A 24254-nucleotide genomic window follows, 5' to 3' on the forward strand; every position below is an offset into this window, starting at 1 on the left:
CACAGTGCTCAGCATGCTGCCTTTGGATCCTCCTCCAGCTAGAACTCGATTAAACCCTACTCAGATACTGTAATAAGTTAGCTGAGATTCCATTTTCTTCATGTGGGAAAAGCTAATTCTTTATTCACGTAACTTATTTCTTACAGTTCTCACATACCTTTTGCAACACCTATTGGCTGGTAGTTTTCATACTACATTTTTTGGTCAGAAGGTGGTTTGTGTGTATATGCTAAGATTCAGGTTGTTTACATTTTTCCTTTATAGGTTCTTATGGAACAGATCTTATTGTCTACACAGATGCACTTACTTTTCAACCCAAGAACAGATTGCTGTGTTAACAAACCTTTCATGTTATTTTCACATGGGAACTTGCAAATTGCTTAACTACACTTAGATGACAGGCTAGCTGTTAATTTAATAGAGCAGGCCTGATTTTATGAGGCCTTTCTTTTATAATTCTACCTGTCACAGCACTCTGATACTTCCTCATGAGGACCAAGAGGCTACACTGCAGTACGTGTACTGTGACACTGAGAACCCGCAGCTCAGACAGCATCCCCGGTTCTTGCCTGCGCAGCAAGTGAACAGCCTTGTCAGAGTTTGAAACTTGAACACTCATTTTGCAAGGCTGAATTTTACAATTCACACACAAATGATGTCTTAACTTTGTCACTTGAACTTAACTCTTGAAGCTTTAACACTGTTGCTGGAATGTGTATGTGAGCTCTCTGGGGAATCAGTCGGTTATTAGTCATAAAGAAGTCGAGGCTTCATCCACTGAGCAAGTCTTTCAGTACTTTTAATGCCAGTTGAGAATTACAACTTCCATTTAAAAATTACACTTTTCATAAATACACTGACTTTAGCATTAAGTATCTTACATGCCACTGTATTGTATTTTAAATACAATGTAAACATCTCCAAATGCTGGCCATCTCATCTTTACCTGTGCAGTTTTTGGACGCTTGGGAGAGGGGCGGGGATGTGAGAAGGAAAAAAAGAATAGATGGACGAAAGAAAAATGCACTCCAGAGTACTTTGGCTGATGTTCCTGAGTTAGCCCTAGTACTTGTGCTGGTACCAAGGTCCTTAGTGCTCATTTTGGAAAGGGATCTTGTTCCAGCAGAACACATGTGTCCTTGACACACTGCGCTCAGGGCATTTTGACATTGGAAGGGGGTCAGTGGAGAACTGAGCAGAAGCCACACGTTCCTGAGGAAAATACACTGTGGTTCCTTTGGACACTAATATTAGAGGGGGCTGTACATCTGCTATTTTAGCAGTACTGTTATTTGAGCTCAGGGAGAATTACTCATCTCCTTTCACAGAACAGGAGTTGCACCCACAAGTTAGTTCAGAAGTGAAAGTTGATCCTGGCAGCTCAAACTGACGTATTTTGGAAAATGTACCTCTGGTGGAAAAAGTTAAAAGCTGCACGTTGCATACATCTCCCCATTAAAACAAGGGTATGTTAGCCTTGTTAGCCAAATGAGTAACCTTCACTGTGTAAGAAGCTGAGAAAAACTTTCCTCTGCTTTCCCAGAGTCCATAAGTGTTTTCTTGGAGTCTTGCTGCTCAGTTACAGCTAGCTCCTTTTGGAGACAATTTGAGTAGTGGGTAAATAGCTGAATCCACAGCATGGAATAGCACAGGTTTTTGATTTAAATAAATTAATACTAAGAATGGGCTAATTCTTTGGCCTAAACCTCGGCTTAGATCAAGGTTCTTTTGGGAAAGGATGGCCTGAGCCAACACTAGACATGCCTGTTGCAAAAGTGTTCAAGCCAACTTCACTTAGCTCCTTGCCCTAAATTGGGTCTGAATTACACAGACCTGCAGCAATAGAGTTGGTGCGTAAACATCCCTTACAACTGGACAATAACAGGACCATGGAGGTACAGTTCAAAAAAACAGCACAAAAAAAGACACAACCTTGGACTCAATCCCTTGTAAACAGAAGAAAAACAATTTGAAAGAACTGTCCCCCTTAAACCATCAATGATCAAGTTGCGAATAATTCAAACCTGGAGTTACTTGCAATGTCCGTGTCTGCGACGGGAGGCTGTAGCAGCGTCCCATGGGCTGGCATTTCAACAGCTCGGGCACTGCTCTCCACACGCTGACATGCCACCTCTTCCTGGTGTTAACCCACAGCTCTGCCCAGGCTGCGCTTTCCAGAGTCTCTCCTCGCTCCCTCTGGGGTCACACGGCCCCATTTTCTTGTCTGGGTTTTTGTACGGATGCCCGGGAGGTGTTGAGTGATGGGGCCAATGTGCAGAGGAACCCAGCCAGCAGGGTGAGGCCCAAGCCCCCCCAGGCACAGAACATGGACCAGCCATAGCCATGACTGATGTCCTCTGGCAGCCCATAGACGTAGCGAGGATAGCGGGATAACTCAAAATTGATCCCAGCTACGCACGTGCAGAGTGAGATGATGCAGCAAGTACCTGCAGGAGAAAAGCAAGTGGGTTCTACACTGCCCTCAGACAGGTTAATTATGCTCTGGTTTTTTCCCCCTCAGTATTTTCAAAGTCATGAATTTTCAAAATCAAGAATTACCCTTGAGGTTTTTCCTGCAGTTCTACCAGCCACTCTCCTTATAAGGCAGAGAAAAAGAAATGAAGGGAAAATATGTAGGACTACAGGATACCTTGCCTCACAAATAACCTTAGCACTTTTCATTGCAATTTTGAATTCAGTCGTAGTTTATCATGCTTTGATTCTCCTGAGAGTATTTCCAGTGTCTAATGTCATCAGGTTCTAGACAGCACTGGGGCAGTTTCTCCTACGAAAGGTAATTAGCTCACTGAATCCCAGGGCTGCAAAGTGCAGCACTTTTTGGTTTTCACTAAGAACACCCACACTTCTGCCAGCTCTACCCAAGGTCCACAAAGCATGCTCAGGTTTTTGTCATTTGCTACACATTCACTGAACACATATATAGAGGAGAAAAAAGCCTAAGAAGACACAAGGCACTCTAGAATGTTTAATATACACTAGTACGCTAGACTCCTTTGGTCATACAGAAAGTCTAATCCCACCAAGGACAAACAGATCTAACACCCCTGGCAAGCACTGAGCTCACATCCTTTGTCACTGCCAGTGTCCTCCCAGGCTTGGCTGGTTTGGACTTCATCATTACATGAAGATCTAAGCATCTTTGAGTACCAGAAAGGTGCTCAACTTATGTTATGGTTCCTAGAGAAAACTGGGCTGAGCTGTCTGACAGGAGGCACAGGCTGCACACCTGGAGCCAGCCAGAGGGCTGTGCTCATTGTGCACGTGGTCCCCGTGGCTACACACCAGCTCTAGAGCCGAAGGCTCACACACACACACACGTTGGGGCCTACTGAGAAACATGCAATACCCATGTAAGCATAGGTCCTGCCCAGTGCTGGAAGTGGTAACTGCACTGAACTGACAGTTTGCTGCCCTAAGTAACTGCTTCACTTGGTTGTTGTGGGCTGACGTTACCTTTACTTTTACAAAGCAGCAACACTGAATGTGGCGACTTGAGGAGCAAAAGCAAATGGCTCTCACCTCCCATTAGGAAGAGCAGCCCAGCCACGTACTGCATGAGCTCCTGCTGTTTGCAGCAGCCCAGCACACCAATGATCCACCCAAACAGGATGATGGAGACTGCCATGCCAATGAAGCCAGCTGTCATCCTCCGCAGATCTGACGGAAAAGGAGAAAAGGAAGACAAAAGACATGGAGATGGCAGTACCTAGTAAATGTGGTTCTAAAGTTTATACTTCAACCATGAACTTCTCCTCCTGTAGCTTCTTGGTCGTAGATGGTTTGCCCACACTGCAACTAAGGGAATCCATCTAAAATGGCTCCGTTGTGCTGGGCACTGTGCAGCTGGAGAGTATTTCTGTCCTGATCCAGAGAAGAACCAGCCAAGTACTCCCAAGCATGGGACAGAAGGGGTGCATCACAAACTCATGCTAGTACTGCAATGGCATTTTTTTTCTTTTTTACTTTTTTGGTGTGGCATCTTTCTTTGGGATAGTTTGTTGGAGGAGAAAATTTTCTGCTGAAAATAGAAACAAAAGAAGCAAGAGGGGACACTGGAGAGGACTAAACGATTAGTGCATGGGAGGCACATAGAGTGAACTAAAAAGAGAAATAGTGGGAGGACAGAAGCAGACAGCAGATCAATACAGTGTTATGGGAACAACTCCAGTAACAAGCTCTAAAAAAAAAGCTTGTGTACCAGTGACAGGAACAGCACTTTGTTATCCATAGTAAAATTGCTGCTCTTGTCTCCTCCTAGTTCAGTCTGAAACGAGGCTTTCCTTGGCGCTGACTCTCACATGACAGGGGCTATGTTGAATTATGTGAATTCAACACATAAGAAGAGGGAAGCAGGAGCAGAAAAAAACTGATTAAATCATTCTCAGTCACAGGCTACAGGTCAGTTATCTGTGTGGGAAGGAGGTGGGCATGAGGCAGCTTGTGGGCCAGGTGCTGAGACAAACTGGGATGTTCCCTAAAAGGACTGGTCACCAGAGGGTTGCATTAGGTCACTGGTGTGCATACAGAAAATTGCAACAGGATCTATACAGTGCTGCAGCACCTTTGCTATAAGCCAGCTAGGAACTGTCTGTGCCCAGATCCAGAATACGATTACACCTTCCAATTCACTACACACGTCTGTATTCCTGAACGCCCAGCTTTAAGCCCCTCCAAATCTCATGGCCCCTTCCAATCATACAGTTGGCTGCTTGCAGTTCCTCACTAATCAATCTGTATCTCTGCTTAGAGCCATGCTTAGAGGAGGTGATTCCGAGCCCTCAGCTGGCATTGCATCAAGGCCTTTAGTGATCCAAACATTCCCCTGCCCTGCTCTGGGCTACTTACGGAGCGCATGCCATTCATCCTGCCGGATGGTGTTGGTGATGTTGATGGGTAAGTTGCGAGGCAGAGAGCTGGAGGTGTAGTGATACTTCACAGCAGTGCAGCGCTGAATAACTCCTGTAAAGAGACATCAGTGTGAACACAGCATGAAATCCCTCTGCCTTGCACTTGCTGCTGAGTTGGATGGCCCAGCAGAGCTCACACAGGAGAAGCCTTAGTTCAGTAACAGAGCAAAGGTAACTAAAAAAGAGCTGTTTACTTCAAAGGCTTAGGATTAGGAGGTGAGAGAACCTACAAAGAAACACCGGCAAAGCAGGAGCCAGGTGCTCTTTCCAAGAAGCAAGAGCTGAAGTTAAACAGTAATGGCAATCAGGAAAAACATCTCTAAAAGCTTTCTAAAGGAACTGCTATGATCTTTTTAGGATGTCTAAGGAGACAAGAACGTGGCCAAGTACCAACAGGACCACTTCATCTCTGAGAAGACAGAATTGAAACGCTTTGAAAATTTTGAATGAATGCTGGAAAGTGAACTGCATAGGAGAATCTTTTGAATTCGCTCCAATAGTCACTGGCTCTTTGCTTTACTTTCAATGATCAGTAGTACCCAGGTAGGCTTGCCTCCATTACAGCTTCAAGAGAAGCGTACCCCAGATGTAAATGTGAACTTACAAGCATGCTCTTCTTGAAAGGGATTTTTAACTTAGAAAATGGGGGAGAATAAACATGCATGGTGGAGTAGAAGAGAGCAACCAGAAAGGTAAAAGAGCTAAATAGTACAAAAAGTTCCTCTTAAACAATGGCTACAGGGTCATTACAGCTATTTGAATGTTGGAACAGAAGAACCATCCAAAACAATCAACTGGCCGGTGAGCTAATTAAGCTGGTGAACAATCACTAGCAGGGAGCTGCAGATTCAGTGATCAGCTTTGCAAAAGACACCAGAAAACCCAGGAGAAAAACTGAGCTTTGTGTGGTTCCCACAGCTATGAGAAGCACGATTTTGTTCTCTAACAATGTTCACTGGGACTGTACTGACCTGGTTTCTGCAAGGACCTGCAAAGAGGAAGCCTCCATTTCACAAGATCAGAAGCTGCATACGAGAGGCCCAGACAATTCCAGCCATCAGGCCAGGGAGGGAAAGGTGACCTGAATTTCCTCCCATTTCAAGCAGGCTCCCATTCTCAGCTGTGCTTCCCACCCCTCCTTCCCTTGCTGTGGCTCCTAGCTGCTTCCCCAGCGCCACAGAGCACTTCCAGCTGCACACAATACACAGAGGTCCTGCCCTTCACCTGCAGCAGTGCTCCCTCCTGGCACTTATCTCAGGACAAGGCTGTGGAGCCACCTGAGCCAATGATCAGCAAGACAAGCCAGTGTCAGAGGGTGCCAGTTCATTTGCAAAGGCTGCAGACATCTGAGTTAAGAACTTAGGCCATCTACAACACATCTCAGTATCTAATCAAATTTCACCCGTAACTGCTGACGGAACTCAATTTCAATATGGACACTATTTGCATGCGTTGTTGAGAAATGTGCATATAGAACACACTAGTGACATCAGATTTCAGATTATAATGCACTGCATTCATTAAAAGTATGATCTATGCACTTACATTTCCTGATCATAAAAGTAGTACACATGAAGCAGCATTTTAAACACAAGCAAGGATTACTATTTTTATAGCTCATTAGAGAAAAAGCGAAGACTAGAGATGTACATCCCTTATGATCAAAGCTATGGACTTCTCAGCTCAGAAAAATACTTGCCCTTCATTACTCCAAGAGTTTAATATGTAAGGTAAAACTGAAACCTCTCCGCCTTCTCATACAAAACTGGTTATTTAGAAATTTTTGGATATCAATTCATTCTACCTCTGGTTTAAAAACTGTGCTCCTAATCCTTTCTTCCTCAGAATTCAAAATGCTAATTTTCTATAGCTAGCACATACAATAATATTAAAACTGCAAGTTTGCAAAAAAAAAAAAAAAAGCTCAGGAGTGCACAGATTTCAGGGCTTTTGCTCAGCGCTGACCTCTAGTCCATAGGCTTGGTAACAGCCTTTGAATACACCAGCACAAGCCGTTTTTCCAACAAAATTCCATTTTCCTGAGAGCACAGGCCAGACCCACTCTGATGTGAGCCACTATAGACAAAAGAAGGCAGGCCTCTCTGTAGATCTGCTAGAAAAGCTGAAATAGGCAGGCAAGAGAGTCAGGGAATCGGGGAAGCAGTCAGTGTGATCTCTCAGCAGAATACCTAAGCCACTTTCGCTCAGGAAAATAATACGCACCCAGGCAACCTTCAGTACCTCGATTTTGCATTTGCCATCACTAGTCTGTGTTGCTCATTTCTTGAGTGAATCTCTAGGTCTCACTTGCAGAGATGCCAAGCACTCAAATATGGCCAGGCACTCCACAGGACTGCATTCAAAGTCAAGTAACACCTTGTCCTCTAAGTACTCAAGAAAAAAAGTAAAACTCAAAATCAGGTTTGCAGTCCCGAAGTTATTGTTAAGTAAAAGGGGTTTCAAAGGTACTCCAATAAGTCCTTAGACCTGAGCCTTACATACCTGAAATCACAGTCTATAAAATAGGGACAGCATCCTGTCCTCATTTCAGAAACCTGCTAGAAAAGTGATTTCCTTTTTGTTTACAACACACTCCGACAAGCACCATAAGAAAGGCTGCCAAAATTAAAACCTTTGTCTTCAGGCAAGGGCTTGAATAGAACAGAGTCATGTGGTGAACAACAAGTGAGTGTTGTGTGCTTTGGAACACGACTACATTGGGAACACAGGACAGAAGGAGGCAGGTGCACAGGTCATTAGCTTACCATAAAGCACACATCCAAGAAAAAAGTTAGATGGATCCCTGATCCCAGCATTTCAAAGGCTTTAACAGAACACTGTGAGAGTCACACTGCATGTACAATCTTCTTGATTAAAAAATAAACATGAACTGCAACGAACTGCATCCAGCAGTGTCACACTGACACTTTCATGGCCCAGCTACATTCCTGTGCCTTCTCACAGCCAACATTGTTTCTAACACCTTGTCCTCAATATGTTTTTTTATCCCTCAGGATTGCAGCTGCAGACCGGTTCCCCTTGGAACTCAGACAGCCCTTGGAAGTGTACATGTGAGTGTCTCTGGACGAGTCCTTTCTCCTGATTGAACATGAAGTATGGGAAAGATCTGAGGATGCTTGCTAGACTAGCCAGATATCCAGACAGAGCAAAGGCCCCTTGTTCCTAAGCCGCCAGAAACATGGAAACACCTATTCCTGCTGTGATACATTCAGTCTGTAATGCTGGGCTTAGCACACCCTGACTTTCAGTTTAGTTTTTGCCTCCAGCTTCGAGACATGCGGGGTTTCTTTACACCATGTGCCAGAGGTTTATGAAGAAATGGAGAGGTTAATTTTCAATTCTGCTACGTGGTCCAGTATCAGAGCAGTTTGACTCTCACACAGCTGGGACAGATCCCCTCCTGACCATGAGCAGCCACGGCCAGTTAACAACTAAATACCACAGGAGGCCTGGCACTCCTCTCCCTCACCCCCCGGGACCAAGGGGCCATTGAAGCTTCCTGCCATTTTCCTACTATTTCTGCCCAGGACCGTGAGAAGCATCACAGCCATGTACTCACTCTGTCCACATCATCACCCAAGGGCCACCAGAACAAATAAATCAACCTTCCTTTAAAATACCACAAGAACTCTTAGAGATCACACTAGCAGATCATACTTACCAAGGGTCATGACCAAATAGATCAAGTTTATTAAACATGCCCTATAATAGATCCTCTACAGACCTCACAGGCAATCCTGTAACTCTTCCAAGTTATCATCAGTCAGAAAGAATGGGACATACAGACACCAGGACTGACTTTTCTCTCAAGGGCCCCAATATGGCCCCAAACTGTTGTGCTCCTCTGCTCAAGCATCCAGTGGTTCTCCTCACTTTCTCAGCTACATTGTGGTACCAAGAAGTCTTCTCAGTATAGATGAGATGTACCAGTCTCACCCCAGAGACTTTTCAGAGCAAGCCTGAAAAGCAATAAAAACCCTGGTTTATCAACATTTATGAACCTTTTGTTTTTTAACTCCTTCAGTTTAGGGACGTTAAGGTTCCCTGTTGTCCAGTGAGCCCACCAAGTTATCCAAAGCAGCCTGTTAGAATGGATCTTTCCCAATTCATCATTTTCCACTTGTCACCATTTTGTAAGCAACACTTTTTTACTCTACTAATAGGTAGAGAAGACCCCTAAAAAAGACATAATAAATCCCTGCAGGACCTTACTGCTTAAGAACAGTCCATGTAGATGGGTTTTGTTGTAGCATCAGTTATTGAATGTGGAATCCACATAGCAGAGGCTCTACAAGATGACGTGTAGTGCTCATGTTCTTACACTCACATAACCTCTCATATATGCAGAGATCCTCTCAGTTCCCCCACCAAATGGTTCAGTTTTTTAGCTTCTATCTCTTACTGATTGCTAGTCTCCATTTTTCCCATGTGGTTTTTACATTATTTCTTCTTTTGCCTTTTAATTGTATTTTTAAATGAAACCCTGTATTTTTTCACAGTTCCAAAATAGTGATTTTGCATTTTAAGAAAAATCTCACATATCATTCCCATCTCACATTTGAACATTTCCCACCTCTCAGTTTTGCACTACATTTTCTGATTAGTTTCTTCCTTTTAAATACATGAAGTGAATATGTTTTGCTTTTTTAAATATCCTAGATATATAAATGGATGCTTGTATATGCATCATTAGCTACAATGCTCCAGTATGCAAGTTTCCATGAAACTGCTTTGTATTAATAGCACTAGATAAATACAGGACTAGAAATCCATGGAATTATCTATATGAGTAAGTGTATTTATGGATTTAAGTAATTTATTCAGAATTCAGGAGAGATGTAGAAAGGAAAGAAATCTTACTCCAGAGAGACTAGAAAAAATGAAGACTATAAACCCAAACCAAAATTACCATAGAACTGTGAGAAAAAATAAAAATTACTCCTCTGTCACTAAAAGACCACAAAAATATCTAGATTAAAGAATACTAGGAATAAAGAAAGGCATCACACATTACCAAAGAACCAGCTGAAAACTTAAGGCAAATTGAGGAGGAAGTAGGACATTCAGCAGTGCACAGTAGTGATCTTCAGGTCACACCAGGGGAAAAAAATACCTGAATTTTCTATTCAGAAGCCCCAGATCTGGAATCATGCTTGAGAGAACAGCTCAGATGCAGCCACACCTGACCATCAGTCGGAAAACGCTGCTTAATCACAGTTGTCAGAGAAAAGACAGACACAGTGGGAATGAGGAAAGGCTGCTAGTAAAGCAGGTCAGGAGAAGGGATAAGATAGTCATATCTATTTAAAGACCTGATTCTACAAGAACTATTATTAATAATTTCCCTCCATAAGATGACACATAAATCTTTACAGAAGCAATGGCAGACCTAACAGGCAAAGAATATAAGGGGAGCAAGGCTTTTTGTAGGAAAGGTGAGATCTTTTACTAGAACAGCTAGGGGAAAAAAAAAGGAAATACAGTAGACAGAAAGCATTTTGGATTTAGAGTCCTTCCAGTTTTACACATCAAACACTGAGGAAGACCATTCACCGCCTGTAATGTCCTGCATGTAGAATGTAGACTCTAGCCTCTCTAAGCGACTTGTTGTAGTGTTGGGAAAATACCTCAGAAAGAGAAGTACCAAGGACCAAACGAGTATTTTTCCCATCCCTGCCCCCCATCTTAGCTGATCTCAGTGAGAGCTGAAAGCATTTGGCTTGATGTGAAGCAAAAAAAAATAAATATTTTATATGACAGCCACAATTAATAGAAAGAAATTAATGAGTTCCCTTTTAGTGAAAGGAGCTCAACATGGAAATAAAAATGAAATCGCATAAAATGTATCCTAGGAGAATAAATAGAGAAAGAAGCTAAGCACGCAGCACTAGAGTTTTGAGAAGTAAGAATCACTGCTGTGCATTGGAAAGAAGGGACAAAGACGAGCTGAGATTCACAGTGCCAGTCTATCCAGCCTCTGCTGTGCAGGACTGGCGTCACAGTTGGAAGCCAAGCTGAAGAACTGCTCTCGCTTTCCTAAGATAGCATTTCCATTTTGTGCCTCAATGGAAGCACTTTTCCCAACTCCTACTCTCTCTGTGCTAATATGTACCTGCTGGAACACTAAGTCCTGTTATTTGTCATTAACCATACGTAACCCATTGACTTCATGGGTCAGCTCACTACGTTATTTGTACCACCAAACGCAGGACTTTTATTTATACTTCATGGCCTGCTCGGCTTTGTACCATGTGCCACAATAGCAGAAGATCCATAGCTTTCTCTCCTGTCACCCTGGGGGCCCTGACTGACATCTGCCACCATGAAAGCCTGGCAATCTACCGCAGCAATGAGAACTCCCTCATGCTAGAATGGGAACAACAGGTCCCTTTCACCTTGCCGCAAAAAATCACAGTGCTATAAACAACACCGCACGTTTCTCAGCACTCAATGAGAAGAAAGTGTCGGGGTTCGGAGGACGCCCACCGAGAGTCGGGCCCTGCATCGGGCCCCCGAAGGGGCTCTCTGAGGACGCGGTCCCACCCAGCGCTGCAGCATTTTTAGCGGAGAGGGAGGGCCACAGGACCCCGGGATGGGGTCAGGGCCGCGCTCGCCGCTTCCCGCACGCCAGGGACACCGGGAGCCACGGGTCCGTCGGGCTCCATCCGCGCCCGCCCGCCGGCCCGGTCTGGTCCCGGCAGCGGCGGCCGCCGCCCCACCCGCAGCCCCGGCGGGGCCGCGCCGGCACCGCGCTCAGCACCACGGACAGCGGCGGGGCCGCCGCCGCCCCCCGGCCCCGCACCTTTCCGGATGAGCTCCTCGCTGTCCGGCTCGTAGCCCGCGCGGTGGCAGCGCCTCCAGAGCCCCGAGACGGTGGAGTTGAAGCGGCGGCCGCAGTGCGAGTCCAGCGCGGCGGAAGCGGCGGCGGCCGGGGCGGGGGCCGGGGGGCGCCCGGGCAGGAGCGCCCGCGGGGGTCGGGCGCGGAGCGGCAGGTGCGAGCTGGGCGCCGACATGGAGCCGGGCGGGTCGCTGCGCTTGTGGCCGAAGCCGCGGCAGCGCTCGCGGTGCCGCCGCGCGTCCGTCTCGTACCAGGAGTCGGTGCCGATGGCCACGGCCAGGAGGGCGAGGGCGGCGGCGGCCAGGAGCAGCCCGGTGCCGCTCAGCGCCTGAGCCGCGGCCGCCATCTTACCGCGCCGGGGGCGGCAGGGGCGGGCGCTTCCCTGCAGCCCGGCTGGGGCCGCCGCCCGCGGCACCGCCCCCGGAAGGGACACGGGGCCCGCGCCCCCCGCGCCCCCGCGTCGCGGCACCGCGCCGGGCTCGGTCTCGCACCGCACGGGGGTCCCGGAACGGCGCCCGGCTCCTGCTCCGCGAACCGAGGGCCCCTCCCTTGGCGGAGCCCGTGGGCAAGGCGGTGCGGGGGCGGTCCGGGCGGCTACCGGGGGATGCGTGACCGGAGGAAGGGGTGAGCGGACCCTCCGAGCCTTTCCGCGGCCTCCTCGGGCCTGGCGGTCGCCCGCGCCGCTGGCTTGCCCAGGGCAGAAGGGCAGAGAGCAGCCCTGCTCAGGCCGCGGGAGCCAGCGGTTTTTCAAATGTACGTGAAAGGCAGACAAACACCACCCGCAACAGCATTTGTTGGCATTTGGATTATGACTTCTCCTCCACCCTTCATTATCAGTTAATGGAAAATAAGGCCTGAAAAAGCTGAAAAATGTCCATCTACTTTACGCAATGAGAAGCAGATTAAATCCAAGCTATTTGTTAAATGCAGCATTTATAGGGGCACAAAATCCCCTCTGATCCTGCTTGTTGTATAGGACTTGTTCCTCCAGCTGCAGCACTATCAGTCAGTCCCCAAAGCCAGTTGTTAGGGCATCGTCTCATCAATTCTTGCCTCCAGACAAAACGATCTAGTGATATGCCTAAGCTACTAATTTAACATCCAATTTTGAAATCCTTCGTTTTGGAGTTTTTTTGTTAAAAGCACTTTTAATTGGTTCCCAGGAGCAAATGCTCAACTGGAGAAGATTCTGATCCTTTTCCCCCACCACCACCTCCCCCTTGTCACTTCTTGATCTCTCAGCCACACTGAGCACAACCTAAACACTCTCCCCAGCACTTCTCGCAGCAACACTGCCCAGAACAGAGTACTGCTTATCTCCCCTGAGCACTCTGCCTGGTGGAAACATGCAGCAGCCACAGCTAAAGCTTGTTCTAACCACATTTCTGCATGATCCTCTTCCGCAGCTTGTGCTGGACAGATGGGATTACCATCCATGCAGCTGCACACTAGTGCCTTCAAGGCAGATAAATTGAAAGGGCTGCTGTCAAAAGAATTTTCTTACACATGCCAGCTAAATTAAGTCTTCCACAGCAAGAATGAAAAATAATTTTCAGATACAATCACTGCTCCAGCTAACATGGAAAAATCCTTCAATTGTAATAGCTATTTCCCAGAAAGATCCAAATATTCACATTTCCCAAGTCTGCAACCCTATTATGTCACCCTACTCTCCACATGAGTTCCTCAGGCTACAGTTTCAGAAGACAGAGGCTTCGGCAACACCATCATCTTAGAAAGTTCCCATGAATGAAACTCTGATTGTTCTCCTCTCTGTGCTACTGCAATTGTGTCAGAGCCATTCTTCCCAGGGCCTGTGAAACAGATAGCTGATTAATTCATAATAATTTTGATTACTTTTGAGAAGGAAAAAGGGTTGAGCGAGAGAGCACAGCCTTAAGGGCAGGAGTACCAGCCCAAGAGTGCATTGTGGTAAATCCAGGGAAAGAGATTCCAAAATGTAAATTACTGGCAAAATCCACAGACTGTGACATCATGCCCTTGATCACCTACCTGCCTTCATCTTTTTCCATCTCTTGGGTTATGGTTTTCCTTCTTTTTACAGAAGACTTTGGGTAAGAAGATGTACAAATGCACCATTTATAGCTGAAAATCTTCCAAATGAAGGGCGGGATAAGACATTTCCTGAACCCATGTTTTTGAAGGGTAGAGAATTTCCTTTTAGTCCTTTCTGGGCAACTGGAACACAGAACCTTTTATGACTGCACTTTTGTCCTACATGGCAGGTATCCAGCGTAGTGTTAACTGAAACCAGACAGGCCTTGAGGATTTTTGGTTTACAAAAATAACTGATTACAGTCAAGTATGATTACAAAACTCTAAACAGTAAAGTTACCATGCAAGCTTTCCCCTGAAAGAGGAGAAACTTGGTGACGCTTTTCAAGGAACTCGGAGCAGTCTCACACTGCTCCTGGACAACAGTTCCATAGCAGCAGAAAGAAGAAACTAGAATAGAACTTTTTCTTTCAACTGTGAAAGTCTGGGGAAAGTCTGACAGCAACCCAGAGTCCAGACTGCTCTAGACTAACCCAGAGATATGTGTCTGTAATTCAAATTAAATTTGAATTGAATTTTTAAATCAAAGGAAAGTAGGAACTTCAAAAAAATCCCAAACCAACCAAACAAAATAACCGAACAACACAAACCAACATGGAAAACCATTTATTTCATCTCTATTGTCTCCATGCAGAGCAGACCAATACAGATGAAGGGGGAAAATGCATAAGAGCAGCTGAAAAAATAGAGCTAGAAAATACAATTCTCTCTGCATTTCCAAAAGTGACAAATGTGGTGGAGTGATGCTCCATTTCCTCCCAAGGCTCTCAATCTTCAACCCCAGGGCTGATGCAGTAGAAATCTATCTAACCCCTCCCTCCCACAAGCCCCATGCTACTCCTACCAGGGTATCTTCCCAAGAACCACAGACTATCCCTGCCTGTGACAGCAGCCAAGAAAAACAGCTCAGAAATTCTTTCCTCAGTGTCATCCACTTCACATTCCTGAACGCTGAGTATAAAATCCTGACTGTGGTTTTCAGTCTTGGCAAGGCTCACTGCTGATGCAACAACGCCAACTCATGGGCACTCACCTGGCAATGCCTCAACTTAAATGCCAGCCTTATTTTGGGAAAGACATCTTGAGAAACAGCAGGCACAACTTTCTGTGCAAGCCTACTTCCTCCAGAGCCTTGTTACAGGGTCTGCTTAGCTGCAGTCTCTGGGCAGGAGGAACCCCCAAAGCTAAAACCAGAGGGTTGGCATACTCTCCCAGTCCCTGCAGGCTAACTGGATTAATCATCCTTCCAGGAAAGCAGGAAGTGGATGCTACCTTCAGACCTCACTACAACTGAATGATGGAGAGAGCAGTTGGCACAGGAAGGCACCTTTGTAAAGAGGAATAAACAATTGCACTAAGCCTCCCTTCTTGTTTCAGTGGAACTAGTTACTAATGTAAGTCCAGGGAAAGGAAAGCTGAAAAAAATTCAGACAGCAGTTCCTGGGCAGACAGAACTGCAAGCATGAGCTCTCCAGCACACTCTGAAAAGTAGGACAGGAGCTGTCATAAAAAAGAACTGTGTCAACAGTTCAGGAATCTCTTAGGGAAGTAATGCCTCTGCTGTGGGCAGCATACCTGCCTTGCTGCTCTGACCCAAATCGCCCTCTCAAGGCACGAGCCCTCTTGATAAGGCCCTGGGCAGACTGGAGAGCTGTACTGCTTCACAAAAGCTGCTAAAAGACTGAGCTAAGTTGGTGTAAATCACACTGTGGCACCTGTTTTGTGTTCACTGACTCCACTAGCTCAATCAGACATGTTTTTAAACAAGTTTAAGCAAAGCAAAATTAAGTTCTACAGAAGGGATGATCTAGTAATTGTGCACATCTCTGTGGCAATAAAACATCCCTGTGGAATTCTGGCCTCGTCAGCCCTGAGCTGGGATGGAGGAAAGCACTAGAAATTTTATTTCTTTTTATTGGTCTCAAATTGCCAAAACTTTTATCCCAAGTATCACATAACAGAAAACTCCTCTTAAAGCACATTTATTGTCACCCTTCCATATCCCTTTCTCACCTTACTTAAACATATTACTTAAAAATATTTCCTCCAGCAGTTTCAACCTTCCCATCTAAAAGCTGTCAGTATTATTTATTATTCATTCATCCTCAACAGATGAACTCCAGTGTGAGGTAAGAACCCCAGAAATAGGCTACCATCTACAGTACGCTCTTAAATAGTCTGCACTGAACAGAGTAAAAGCTAACCAGGAGTTATCAGTTGCTGACCAGACTGTAGTGTTCAAGCACCTCTGCCATGACAGTCTAGGGGTGCTGTAGCATGCTGGGCCGGTCTGACATGCCCTCAAGAAAGCTCTGAAACACGGTGTGGTGTGGGGCAGATGGGGCACAAATCAGGTCGCATGAGCAGGCTCAGAGGCGTGTTCAACTAATGGTTATGAGGAGAGGGAGCTCAGTCACAACAGCGACATGGCTTTTCCTCCAGATGTGAGCTGGTAGTTGGTAACTGAAGAAACATTTTCCGATCATTTATCAGATAAACAGTTGGGCTGCGCTGGCTACTGGAGTGGCTAGGGCTGAGGCAAGTAATCTCCAAGCTGAGTTACTTAATTGTAGTGACCTACCCTAAAGTGCCTCAAGCTTTTGGCTCAATTTCACTGTAAACAAAAGAGCCCAAAAGAGCTGGACTGCCGAGGCCAATACTACCTTTAGGAACAAGTGGTGTCGATGAACAGCTGGAGATCAAGTTGAAAAGGGTCTCTTCCCCTCTACCTCATAGCACCATCAACTTCTCATGAGTAGGGGGTTCTAGCTAAAACTGTTTATTGTTTGTCATGTCTGTTCTGCCTCCAGCCCTTAAAGTGGTAGGAAAAATCCTTTATCTTCACCAGCTACAGGAAACACCTCTGTTGTTTTCACGCAAGAGCTTGGGAGGTGCAGTTCCATCAGAACAAACCAAATGGAACATCATTCACTCATAGTGGAGCAGTTGTTCAGTTCATTTCTGCCCAGTGTATCTTTTGCTCCATAAAAACCAACCCAACAGAAAAAGAACAGAAGCCCTCATGTGTGGATTTTAGCAGAACAGAGACAGGAGAGCCAGGGAATGAAGTCTTGCACAGCCAGACCTCTCTCTCACCTGCTTCTCATACTAGCAGCCAGATCTGCGCACACACACACGTAGGAAGTAACATTAGTGTTCCTTATTGCTTTGTAAAGCTCAGAGTCACTGTGGTGGCTCTGGGAGGCATCACGAGGTCAGCGCAGAGGTCACTCAGTTGTGAGCGCGAGTAGCACCATGACTGTAATGCCCATACACAGGAGCAGGATTTGCTGCAGGGAATTCCTGGGAAAGAAACAGCAAAATTAGGAGGAGCCACAGACCAATCCCCAGAGGCAGCTGCGCAGAGCTCTCCAGTGATTTGTTCTTTGCCTTCCAAATCTACCTCATGGAGGGCACAACAGCTGTATGAAGTCACTAACACAGATGAGAAGACCTCCCCAGCACCTCAAGCAAAGAAGTTGTCTATAAACTGGCATGGACTTGTCCCACTCAGCTGCAAGGCCCAGCTCCAGGCTTCCAAATCAAATCAAGCTGATTCAGTCATGCAGCTATTCAGATACATATTCATGTCTTTTCCACTCACGAGGAAACCAGCACTTATGCGGCATGTGCACAGACACTTCGGGGACCACATCCAGCTAACAACTACAGTTACAGAAAGAAAAAAACAACCAAACAATAAATTTGGCCATTCTTTTAGCGCTATCTCAGGTTTATGTTGGATTGAAGTGACTGTGTGCCTCCCACTTCTGCACATTCTGCCAACAACCTGTGCCAACACAAGAGGTTACCAACCCAAATTAACATTTCTCCACAAGAAGTTCTATCTCTTCAGATAGAACTGTGGAGCTGTTTTTATGAGCACCATTTCAGTCAAAATTAATTAGGTGAACCAAGGCATCTTATTTAAACTACTGAAGTTACTTGACTTACTACAACTAAAATAGGAGGGAACATTCAGGGGCAGCTTTGCCAGCATATCTGAGAGGGTCTTTACTGTGGAACAGCTGGATTTGGACCTGCTACAGCCTTAATTAGACAGCAAGAAACTAAAATAATACATGAGGGAAACCCAAATATATTAGAATACCTATACCAGCGCAGAAGAGAGATGACTGAGGTGGAATACAATGACAGACTACGCAATGCTGAGTGATAAAGAGAAGAAAACTATTATTTTTCTACTCACACAGCAACACAGGGATACGTAATAAAAAAATCAATAAGCAAGAGTATAAAAACCAAATAATAAGAAGCATCACTTCACACAGTACAGTAAAACTCTGCAAACTGCTGCCAAAAGGAGGCTGCAGAGGCTCACATTAATGGATAGGGTCAGAAAGGGATGAGAGAAGCAAGGAAGGATACATTCACATGTGGTTTTCAGACATACACACCTCAGTGGGGCCCTGGGTCAGACAGTCCCTACACCAGTTATGTGCTGGAAGCTGAAAACACAGGCTGGGCAGTGGTGTCCTTACTGGGTATGTTTCCCAGGAACTTGTTCTAGCTGGCTCTGCTGAATATTGTGCCAGCACAATCTGTGGGACTCACCCAGGTGAAAGGTCTCATGTTACAGAGGGACTCTGTAGTCCCACAAATGCAATAGATAGCACAGCAGCCTATTTTGATTCCAGCCTTGTCCAAAAGATTTGGAAAGCTGGCATTCACACACTTCCAGAAGAGTCACAAGGAAGGGTTATATCCCTGCCCCCTGGCAGCATGAATTGCTGCAGAGAAACAGGAGGGAGCACTTACCAAGGATTCTTTTCCTCCAGGAGATCAGGCACAACATTTACCAAGGCAATATACAGAAATCCTCCAGAAGTGAAAGGGAGGATCCAGGCTACTGTTTCTCCTGCAGAAATATGGAAAGCTTTGGTTATTACTGAAACAGAGCCACGGGAGACAACACAGAAGGGAAAGAATGTACACAAGGATGACAAGCACTGCCTCCCCCTCCATTTCTACAGATAACCCTTACAGGGAGCCTTACCTGCTCCTTTTGGTGACTGAGCACATATTGCAAAGCAGGCTCCTAGAACTCCCCCCAGAGCTGTGGAAAGCTGCATCTTGGCTGCACTCCAGCGGTCAAAGCCAGCCCGAAGTAGGATTGCAAAGTCTCCAACCTAAGAAAATCAAGAGCTGACAGTTAATAAACTTGAATACTAAATTCTCAATCACAAAGGCCATTCACAACAAGGCCAGTGTTTCAAGACTGTTCCTGGTTTTTAATGTTGTCAGTCTCCCCAGAAGGAGCAGCTTTCAAGAAGACAAGAAAACATTAACCAGACCCAGAACTCCTCTTAGTAGATGAAGCACATTGTAATCCCCCTCATGATAGCAGGATACAAAGCCCTCTCACCTCATGTGGGATTTCATGCAGGAGAATGGCCATTGTGGTTAGGAACCCAACCTGCAGCAGAGAGAAAGCAATTAGGAAACAGTATAGAATCCCAGTACTCTTGGATGAATCCCATCAGGTCCCATACACTTACAGGGATCCAGCTGGAGCAGCAGATCCCACATGAGTGCAGGGTTGACTGGGAGTTTATCATTCTCACAGTCATGGTGCTCCAGCTCAGGGCAATGGGGACCCCATAGCCATCATCAGTGTTGAAGACCAAAGCAAAAATGCAATAAACATCTCTGCCTTGTCTATCTATGTCCCAGTTTCTGAGGTGACCATCCTCATCATGTTATTTCTGGACTGCCTTTTGAGCAGATGAGCTAATCCATCCCCTAATGCCAGTACAAATGACTAACATGTCCCCAATTCAAAGAAGCTCTGCATCAGAGGATCAGGATAGGGTTGGGTTTTACTGTAGCCTGCATTTTCTCAGAAAATTCCAGCAAATAGGAGGGAAGTCCTTGCATTTTTTGGCCATTTTGCATGTTGTATCAGATTTGAGACAAGGCCTCTCCATTTCAGTACACAGCTGGGGACAGAAACCTTACCTTTCTGCTAACCAAGAAGCTGGCTGCTACTGCCAGGCCGTGTGTGAAGTTATCAATGGTGTTGGCCAATAGATTGAGGTATCCACTAATCTGCAAAGAGAAGGAAGAGCCCCTGATAAAGGAAGAGACGTAAGAAGGTAAAAGAAAGCATACGGCTTAGACATGGGTTATGCAGTCACAATCAGATGGGAAAGGACAGAGCACAATGCTTCTGCTGAAAATCTTAAACTATGTCAGTGGTTGAGTACAAATAAAATGTAATTTTTGGTTTTAGAGTAAACTAAGTTTTAGGGTAGGCAAGTTATTGTCTGAGGTTAGAATAATTACTGTATGCAAATGATGAAGAGCTCTAGAAACAGAAAATAAATGAAAAAGAAGAAAGCCAAAAGGCAAGAATATGTTTAATTCTAAGTTGGACCAATTTTAGGTAACACTAATTTATACAGGTGACTGGCTTCAAATGTGACTTGATCATGTTTTCAAGTCATGTACTTTAATATCCAACTGTCAAATATCTCCTCTTCAAAAGCTGGCAAGAACAATGCAACAGAACAAATGCTGATGGAATTGCTTTCTATAACTAAATAAATCTTCAAACATTGCACCAAAAAAGTTCGTGCTTGTGGGTTTGCTTTCCCTTAACAAAGAATCAAAAGAGAAGATAGTGATGACAGTCACCAAAAAACCACCTACTAGAAGGCTGGATAGCTTGTATCAGCATTTGCATATAAACACATTTCTCAAAATTACAAGCATAAAGCAGCTGCCTTCCTCAGAAGTCCATCTCCATGTTAAAATTCCCGATCATTCTAATTAGGGTCATCTCCTGACAAAATGTGAGTATTTGACCTAAAGTAATTTTACGAGGGTACCACCCCAGCTCTTTAGCTCACAGATTTTTGGGGTTTTTTCCATCATATTTAACAAAAACTACTGCATGTTGGTCCTGAGATACTGCAGTTCACTATATGGCACTTCAGTTTAAATTATTATCAAACCAGGTGTTAGCCCATATATCAGGCTGTCTCTGGACTGCAAGAACTCCAGATACAGGGCGGTATCTGGAGATACTATCTGAAGCATTAACCTCTTACTTCACACCACAGCATCAGATGCCTAAGTTCAGTGCGACAACCACAGGTGCTGATGGACTTCATTAGCTCTTTTTGGTCTTGAGCTCTTCCCTGTTTCGATCAACTCTGCTTGGGGCATTTTTCTGTCATTTGAATGCCACAGCTCAGGAGCCTTCTGTCAAATCTCTCTCCAAAGCATCACCTTTCTGCAGGGCACTTTTACAGCACTATCTTGGGGCACGTTTTTAGCCTCTAATTTTTTTTAAGTGCATTGATGATTAAATATGAAAATTAAAGATTCAGCAGAGCCGAGCCTACTTTCAAGTAATAATCTAAATCCCCAATTAATGCAAAAGAAAATCCCTGCATGCTTTTATAAGAAGGGAAACAAACAGATGCATGCAGGCAGACCCAAGAATGCAGCAGTTTTACTTCTCATTCTTCATATTCTCATTCCTAGACAGTCAAATATGACTAAAATTCTCCTTTTCATGTTGTTTTTTTACATGATGGTGTTTTACCCACAGGATAATAATAATTATTCACAGAAGTTTTACGCAAAAATGCTTTTCCATACCACCGTATAGGGAAAAAATAGACTTCATGATTAAAACATTATGACTTTTTGTTGTCAGTGGCTTGGGCAAAAGCTGTCACTGAAAGAAGCAAAGCTTTGGAGTGCTCAGAAATAAATTGGGTTGATTTGACAGTTATAAGCCTCTGACATTTACATTCTGCGAATTCCTAATAGGATGTTCTCGTTGCTCATAAAGAGCACAGCCAGATGAAGTGTTTATGTTCATGCCTCAGAATTAATGTCACTGTGTAATAAAACATACTTCCACAAATCAACCAGGAACCCGTGTGCCACAGGGAGAAAGAAAGAATAAGCAAGGCAAAAGTACTGCACACAATGTTTTCACTTGTTGAGGGAATAAAGGCTCCATTTAGGGACAGAACTGATCCATGTTTGCAGGCAAAGGAAACCTCCCACCTGCCGTTTTCAAGCTAGGACAAACTCTAGCAGCAGCGAAAAAGCAGAAGTTCTAATATATATGTGGACAACAGTCAACTCACTACAACTTACTAATCATTAAGTCCTGAAGGGTGACTTTGTTCATTTAAATAGTACCTTTCCCTTTGTGTTTACTGAAAAAATAGGGGTTTCTGAGTGAATAGAAGAACGAAAAAGATTTGCCACACTCTGGATTTCACCCTTTCCTTTGCCAGTACCTACTCTGTTCACTCCCAGCAACACCACTTCTCTGCACATGCCCTGCCCAGCACACACGGCACAGCAGCCCCGTCCCCAGCCAGCCCTGCCCAGCTGCAGCCAGGCACATCTGCACGGAGCACCCGAGTTCCAGCCCTCCCTTTCAGCAGGGCATCCCTTTGCCTTTCTCCTCTACTGTCATGCTGGTTTTTATGGAACTTGCAGAAATCCGATCACCCTCAAGACTCCTATCCTCTCCTGAACTCAAGGAAAATTAATTATGGGTTCAAAAGTTATTGAAAATGAAGGGCAGAACAGATGGACAGACAGATGGAATGACTGCTTATGTTGTTGCCTAAGGAAACAGACTAACAACGCAGGAGTATCTTGGTAGGTTTGATAATTTCCACCCTACCAGGAACACTATTAAAATATTCAGATGATAAGATCAGAAGGTAGAAAGTTAAAACTACACTCATTAAGTCTTTAGTTTCTAATTCGTGCATATCGACAACTGTCTGTAAAACTGAACAGATGTGTTAGGATTTTAAAGCTAGAAGGGCTCTCCATGGTTGTCTAAACCTTCCATGTAACACAACTGAATGAATTTAATTTAATTTGTACCAAAGTTCATAGTTTCTTAAACTATCGCATACTCTGTATAGAGCAGCTTAAACCACAGCTTACAGCTCACAAGTGACAAAAAAATCTGCTATCTCTAAGGCAAGTTGGTCCATTGGCAAGTTACCGTCAGTTAGAGAATTGTCTTTAAGTTCTAGTCTGCTACTGTTTGCCATAGCTGTAACTATTCAAATTTAGTAATTCCTCTACCATGGGTATTTGTATACTCTAAGTCACCCTTGATCTGTCACGACTACAGCGCTAAACCAAAAAAAGCCACTTATCATGTACTGCAAACTTAAAAAATTTTTTTCATCTCCTTCTGGGCTCCTTTACAAATTATCAGTAGTATTTTGGGTATTTGGAATAGCACTACTGGAAGGAGTCAGATAGCTGTTTTACTACTGCTATATGGAAAGAGGAACTCTCACCTCTCCTCTTAGATATTGTTTCCTACTCACCCACCGTCCTGGCTGTAGCATCATAAGGGAAGAATGTGTTCAGACAATTTCCTGCTGTAATCCTCATATGTTTTTCCAAGGCATTGACTAACTAGAAATTATGCCTATCTTGTAAATATGATCTGTGGTCCTTCTTAATCTATTCCTTATAATGGCATGTATCAAAACCTGTTAAAAATTCAGCACTTTTGATGAAGTTACTCAGTTTAGCTGCTATCACTGACTTCATGCAGTCACAATGTGCCATTTATGTAACACAGTACCTGCAAATGTGAAGATATACTGTTTTTATAAATTATGACTTAGAAAAATCATAACCCACCAGTGAACAGATTTGAGGGGGGCTGCATTAAACCAGTCCCTTTTGATAACATAGAATAACAGATTTTTAATACAGCTAATATTAGCATAGTTGATTAGAATGGGGGAGAAAGTTATGTTTTATATACATTTGTCATAAACTTTATTAAACAATTTTATGCCTGAATAAGAGGCAGGAAAAATGTTTGGTTAGTAAGAATTTATCTTACATAAAATCACATCAATTGGCATTAATGTCATTATTATTTTTAATATTAGGACCATGCCCTGAGCAATGGTATCACCTCTCAGTGTTTCATTTCTACTTGAAATTACTAGCCTATAGTTCCTTATATAAACCCTTCCAAAATTAGGGCACAATGTTTCATAACCCAGTAATATTGGTGTCTTCACTACTACCACCTCTAGAAACATCCACATGGAACCTTGCAGTTTGTGCAGTGTTATGCACATATTACATGAATGTGACAGATGTCAAAAACACTCAGTGACCTCAGCATAACTTTCATGTTCTGTAGGAAGAGCTATAAAGTTACAGCAAAACAGACTTAAAATAGAAAGACTGAAGAGGGTATACATATCCAGCTTTGGGCTAGTTCATGCAGGCACACTTTCTGTCCATAGTTACACTCATACAATCTTGCACATTTTTATGGGCTTTCAAACTCAAATTGCAGGTCCTCCTTCACCAGACTGGTTGTTTACTCTCACACTTGTCATGTT

General features: G+C 44.5%; 2 protein-coding genes across 4 annotated transcripts in view; both read right to left on the reverse strand.

Moving 5' to 3' along the window:
* Positions 1-205: 205 nt before the first annotated feature.
* On the reverse strand, positions 206-12133 carry LOC136292352 (transmembrane protein 178B-like). The gene is made up of 4 exons (XM_066187933.1): positions 11752-12133; positions 4867-4980; positions 3541-3678; positions 206-2447 (listed from the first exon to the last, which is right to left on the reverse strand). The coding sequence occupies exons 1-4, from the start codon at positions 12131-12133 to the stop codon at positions 2203-2205; spliced, it is 879 nt and encodes a 292-aa protein (XP_066044030.1). The 3' UTR covers positions 206-2202.
* Positions 12134-14453: 2320 nt separating this feature from the next.
* SLC39A13 (solute carrier family 39 member 13) overlaps positions 14454-24254 on the reverse strand; it is a 48815-nt gene continuing 39014 nt past the window's right edge. For all 3 annotated transcript variants that reach the window (XM_066187936.1, XM_066187935.1, XM_066187937.1), the window contains 5 exons: positions 19843-19932; positions 19250-19300; positions 18881-19013; positions 18643-18742; positions 14454-17166 (listed from right to left, as the gene is read on the reverse strand). In XM_066187936.1, coding sequence (XP_066044033.1) covers positions 17091-17166; positions 18643-18742; positions 18881-19013; positions 19250-19300; positions 19843-19932 — 450 coding nt within the window. In that variant the 3' untranslated portion in view covers positions 14454-17090. The remainder of the gene's footprint in view (positions 17167-18642; positions 18743-18880; positions 19014-19249; positions 19301-19842; positions 19933-24254) is intronic.

This window comes from Chamaea fasciata, unplaced genomic scaffold (genome assembly GCF_029207755.1).
Source record: "Chamaea fasciata isolate MVZ Bird 193981 ecotype frontalis unplaced genomic scaffold, bChaFas1.0.hap1 SCAF_7, whole genome shotgun sequence".
Lineage (NCBI taxonomy): Eukaryota > Metazoa > Chordata > Aves > Passeriformes > Sylviidae > Chamaea > Chamaea fasciata.

Excerpts from the sequence above, each read along its gene's own strand:
- LOC136292352 (XM_066187933.1), bottom strand. The coding sequence starts at position 12,133 with ATGGCGGCCGCGGCTCAGGCGCTGAGCGGCACCGGGCTGCTCCTGGCC. Across the intron at positions 4,981-11,751 it reads CGAGGAGCTCATCCGGAAAG|GAGTTATTCAGCGCTGCACT; the intron begins GTGCGGGGCCGG and ends GTCTCTTTACAG. Across the intron at positions 3,679-4,866 it reads GGATGAATGGCATGCGCTCC|ATCTGCGGAGGATGACAGCT; the intron begins GTAAGTAGCCCA and ends CTTTTCCGTCAG.